The 4,675-nt window shown below is 27.2% G+C and overlaps 1 protein-coding gene across 1 annotated transcript; it reads right to left on the reverse strand.

The window, feature by feature from the left end:
• Window positions 2,411-3,449, reverse strand: LOC107646332 (peroxidase 3). Its single transcript, XM_016350523.2, has 4 exons — window positions 3,156-3,449; window positions 2,850-3,041; window positions 2,595-2,763; window positions 2,411-2,415 (listed from the first exon to the last, which is right to left on the reverse strand). Exons 1-4 carry the CDS (start codon window positions 3,366-3,368, stop codon window positions 2,411-2,413), a joined length of 579 nt encoding a protein of 192 aa, XP_016206009.1. The 5' UTR covers window positions 3,369-3,449.

The following is a 4,675-nucleotide window of genomic DNA, read 5'->3' on the forward strand; positions in this document are numbered from 1 at the left end:
TGTCGTTTTTGTCGTTTTGCAGTTTTGCCTCTGCTCTTCGTCACTCGTCACTCGCCACTCGCCACTCGCCACTCGCCACTCGCCACTCGCCACTCGTCTCTGCTTCTCCTCACTTCTGAATTAGGGTTCCAATTCTATTTTATTTTTAATTTTGTTGATTCTTTGATATTTGAAATGCAAATTTATTGATTCTTTGGTACTGATTTCTACTTCTTGTTGATGCTGTGAACTGCAAATTTTCTTCATTTCTGCTTGTTAATTTGTTAATTTTATTATTCTTTGAAATGCAAATTTCGTTGTTCAGTTTTGAAATGCAAATTTTGTTGTTCATTTTTGCTTCATTTCTGCTTGTTGATTTAAAACTTCCATTGTTGTTCGCTATTTCCTTGTTTTTGCGGGTTCTGTTTTGAAACTTCCATTGTTGGAGAGTAGTTCCAAACTTTCAATGGAGGTGGCCACTGAACTGGTTGCTAGAGATGTTGAGGTTGAGGTTGGAATTTGTTGAGAGCTGGGTTTGGGAAGTGAAATCCTTCTTTGAGAGAAACAAGTTCATGGAAATCACTGAGCAGGGATGAAGATGAAGAAGAAGCAGAACAAGAGAGGAGATGAGGAAATTGTGATAGGTGGGATGAGGGTATAATTGTCCTTCGAATAATTTTAAAACTAAGTTGAACTGGAGGGACGATTTGGTTTATAAAATTCTTAGGAAAAAAAAATGAAGACAAATTTAAAGAAATAGTAATAACTTCGACAATGAGACACATGGATATGATTGGATATATAAACTATAAAGAGAAGCAACTTAGAATTGAAAAATAATGGAATTTTTTTCTTTTTGTGTAAACATTCACAGTTACACACATTACATGTTACATTATCAAACTCCAGAAACCATGCACATTTCAAAAGAAAGCAAAAAAGGATGCCAAATTCCAAGAGAACAATTTCACAACACCGGCAACATTAATCAAATAATGAAATGAAATCAAAACCAAAGAAACAAATTTAGTTTTTTTTTTTTTTTTAAATGATTAATTAATTGGAGTTGACAACAGAACACTTATGCTTATTGTAATAAAAAATTAGGCTTTTTTTTAAATATATTAGTCTCTGTTTAGTTTTAATTTTCTGCGTTGTTAAAAAATGTTTCTAAAATCAAATCCTTTTTAACTTTTTTTTAATAATTGGTTTATAAATTTTGTAAGAGAAAAATATACTTTATATCTTTAATTGTCTTAATTTTTTAATGTTAAATTTCATTTCGTTTAGATTTACTTTCAACATTTTATTTTGTGTTAATTTTATCCTTACTTCAATTTAATTAAAGAACATTAAATCCTAATAAAATAAAATTAAAATTAAATAAAGTTAAATAAAATAAAATTTAAGAATAAAATTAAATAATCCTCAAGTTGCATATATAAAGTGTATTTTTAATTTAATTCCAATATTTAACTATATAATCTCTAGAAACAGCGATGAGCTAAAGAAATATACACGTAAAAGATAAAAATCAAATTTTTTATTGACATTAAAAAATGTTTGTAATAAATTATATATTCATTGAAATGGAACAAATTTAAAATGGTGTAATATATACGAAAAAATTATTTATTATATAAAGTTTATAAAAAATATCTTTAAGACCAATTCTAAACTTCTCTAAATTATAGTTAGTGTACTCTTCTGATTTCTAATATAACTTGTACTTTACTTATCACTTATTGTAATAAAAAATTAGGCTTTTTTTTTAAATATATTAGTCTCTATTTAGTTTTAATTTTCTGCATTGTTAAAAAATGTTTCTAAAATCAAATCCTTTTTAACTTTTTTTTAATAATTGGTTTACAAATTTTGTAAGAGAAAAATATACTTTATATCTTTAATTGTCTTAATTTTTTAATGTTAAATTTCATTTCGTTTAGATTTACTTTCAACATTTTATTTTGTGTTAATTTTATCCTTATTTCAATTTAATTAAAGAAAATTAAATCCTAATAAAATAAAATTAAAATTAAATAAAGTTAAATACAATAAAATTTAAGAATAAAATTAAATAATCCTCAAGTTGCATATATAAAGTGTATTTTTAATTTAATTCCAATTTTCAGTTATACAACATTTTAAATTTGTTTCATTTCAATTACAATCCCATGCACGTAACATATTCATACTTATTCCTTAGTAATTCGAACCAATTAGGTTCGAATTATGTGATAGCCCAATTCGTGTGTAATTCGAACCAATTAGGTTCGAATTATGTGTGTCTAGTTCGAACCAAATAGGTTCGATTTATATGCAATTGGAGTTCTTCGAATTACATATAAGTATACTTTGACTCATTCGTAAATCAATCTTCAATTTAACTTATTCATGTAATAACTATCATCCATTGATTTATTTGTGTTTTTTATCCTAATAAATTTGACGAAAATAAATTATATTTATAAATATTATGGTATAGATCAATAATACCGTATACATATACATAGAACAATGTTATATAACCAAAAATATTTTGGTTACACTTATATTTACAAAAATATTTTGGTTACACTTATAGTTACCAAAAATGCTATGGAACAAAACTGTACCTGATAATACAACGAGATCATGCACGGTGAGTTTTTTACTTTCGAAGCTTTGTTTGAGCTGGGTGAAGTTGAAGAAAGGTGGTGGGAGATTGGCCAAGGCTTCACTTGCTATGGACACTCTCCCATCTCTTCTACCAGTAAGCACTTCCCACAGAGGCACATTATTAAACTGCAAATTTTATTGAATATTTATATATTAATTAGTAATTACTACATATTAAGACTATATATGTGAATTAGTTGGATTTAATTTACTTGGACAGAAAAAGCGTCTCTAGTTGCCAATGCCAGAATGTCAGCACAAGATACAACTCCGGAACATTTTGCTTCAATTTCTGCTTTTATATCATCAATGACATCATAGCCAGCCAATGATAAATTAGGAATAGCATCCTTCTCCGCTTTGTTTGTGGCAGTTGAGTCTAACAAAACCGACCCATCACAACCCTGAAACAGTAATTTTAAATGTGACAGATATACTAACAGTACATCTAAATTAAATGTTTTAAGAATTCAAGGTCGATGTTAGTACAAAATAATGGAAATAAGATGTTTAATTACCCTGACGAAACAGTCATGAAAATGCATCCTAATCAATTTGGCTGGCAATTCAGGCCTTGCAGCAACGTGTTGTTGGATTTTGGTCTTAACAATAGCTTCAGCTTGAGGACAGGAATTTCTATAGAAATTTTTCCTAAGGTTGCCTCCGTGGCAAGCCCCAAGGAAACAAGACAGTAACACACAAACTACGAGGAAAGATGTTATTGTCTTCATGATTATGCTCTTGATTATTTCACCTTAGCTTCTATGTGCAATATAGTACTATATTATTTGTAACTGAAGAATGGAATGTTGAACTACAATGTAGTTGCTCCTTTTTATAGGCATCTCATGTCAACTTTGAAATGCAATACCAGATAAGCATTATTCTATATACTATATCTTAATATGTAGTTTAAATCGTTGCATGCATGTATTGTGGCTAGTTGCCTTAGGATAATAAGTACCTAATCACCTACCATTGAATAATGAAAATATATTAAAATAAAGAGTAAAGTATGTTTCTTTACCATGTTATTTGTGACTTTTTAGTTTATTTTTAATATTTGTTATTTATGTTAAAATTATTTTTTGATGTTAATTCTATTTAATATATTAGGGACAAACTTAAAAGCGTCTAGAAATAATTTTGATATAAATAAAAAATATTAAAAATAAAATTAAATAAATTAAAAACGTAAGTGATAAAATTAAATAAAATTAAATGTTAAAAATATTTTTTAAAAAATTAAAAATATAACAAAAAATGTAATTTAACCGAAAATAAAAAGATGATAAATCAAGTATAAAAAAACTATTTTTCATGTTTGGCAATGGAATTATTTTTTTGCCAACGAGTTATAACTCAAATGGCATAGTATTTTCATATTCACTTAAAAGTTGCGAGTTCGAATTTCCCCATCTTTGATAAAAAAAAATGGAATTATTTTTTACTAATATTCTACTCAATTTGTGTAAATTCATAATATAATATGCCAGCTTTAATTATATGCATTTCCGTTACACCATAAGCTTAATTAATTAATTGTAATTGGCATGTCAACCTTCATATAAAGCTTTTATTTATGTTTGATTTGACTTGGACTTAGTATGTCCTGCCCCTCTCAGAGAGTCGAAAATTAAGTTGTATAGTTAACTTCTAAATAAATGAATCATATAGTAGTGTAATATCTTAATTCCTGAGACTGTAAGAAATTATAACTGGCAAATTAACCTCTTATATAAATATATAGTTCTTAAGAATTTGACAAATAAAACATGAAAGTTACGATTGCATGCTGGCTAGGAAAATGTGCTTTATGAATGCTTAATTTAAGGGTTGAGATAGAAAACTAAAACTGTAGCTGGAACTCCGTATTAATTGTCTTTCGCCCATTGAAGAGCGAGAATTCAATATAATGTATGAAAGTAATTATCTAGTTCAGGTATATTTTTATAAATTATTTCGGTTTATATGTGATCGAAGGTCAATGAATTATATATTATATAATAGACTGTATATTGCAAGATAAAATACAAGC

The sequence above is a fragment of the Arachis ipaensis genome, chromosome B06, assembly GCF_000816755.2.
Source record: "Arachis ipaensis cultivar K30076 chromosome B06, Araip1.1, whole genome shotgun sequence".
NCBI classification, from domain to species: domain Eukaryota; kingdom Viridiplantae; phylum Streptophyta; class Magnoliopsida; order Fabales; family Fabaceae; genus Arachis; species Arachis ipaensis.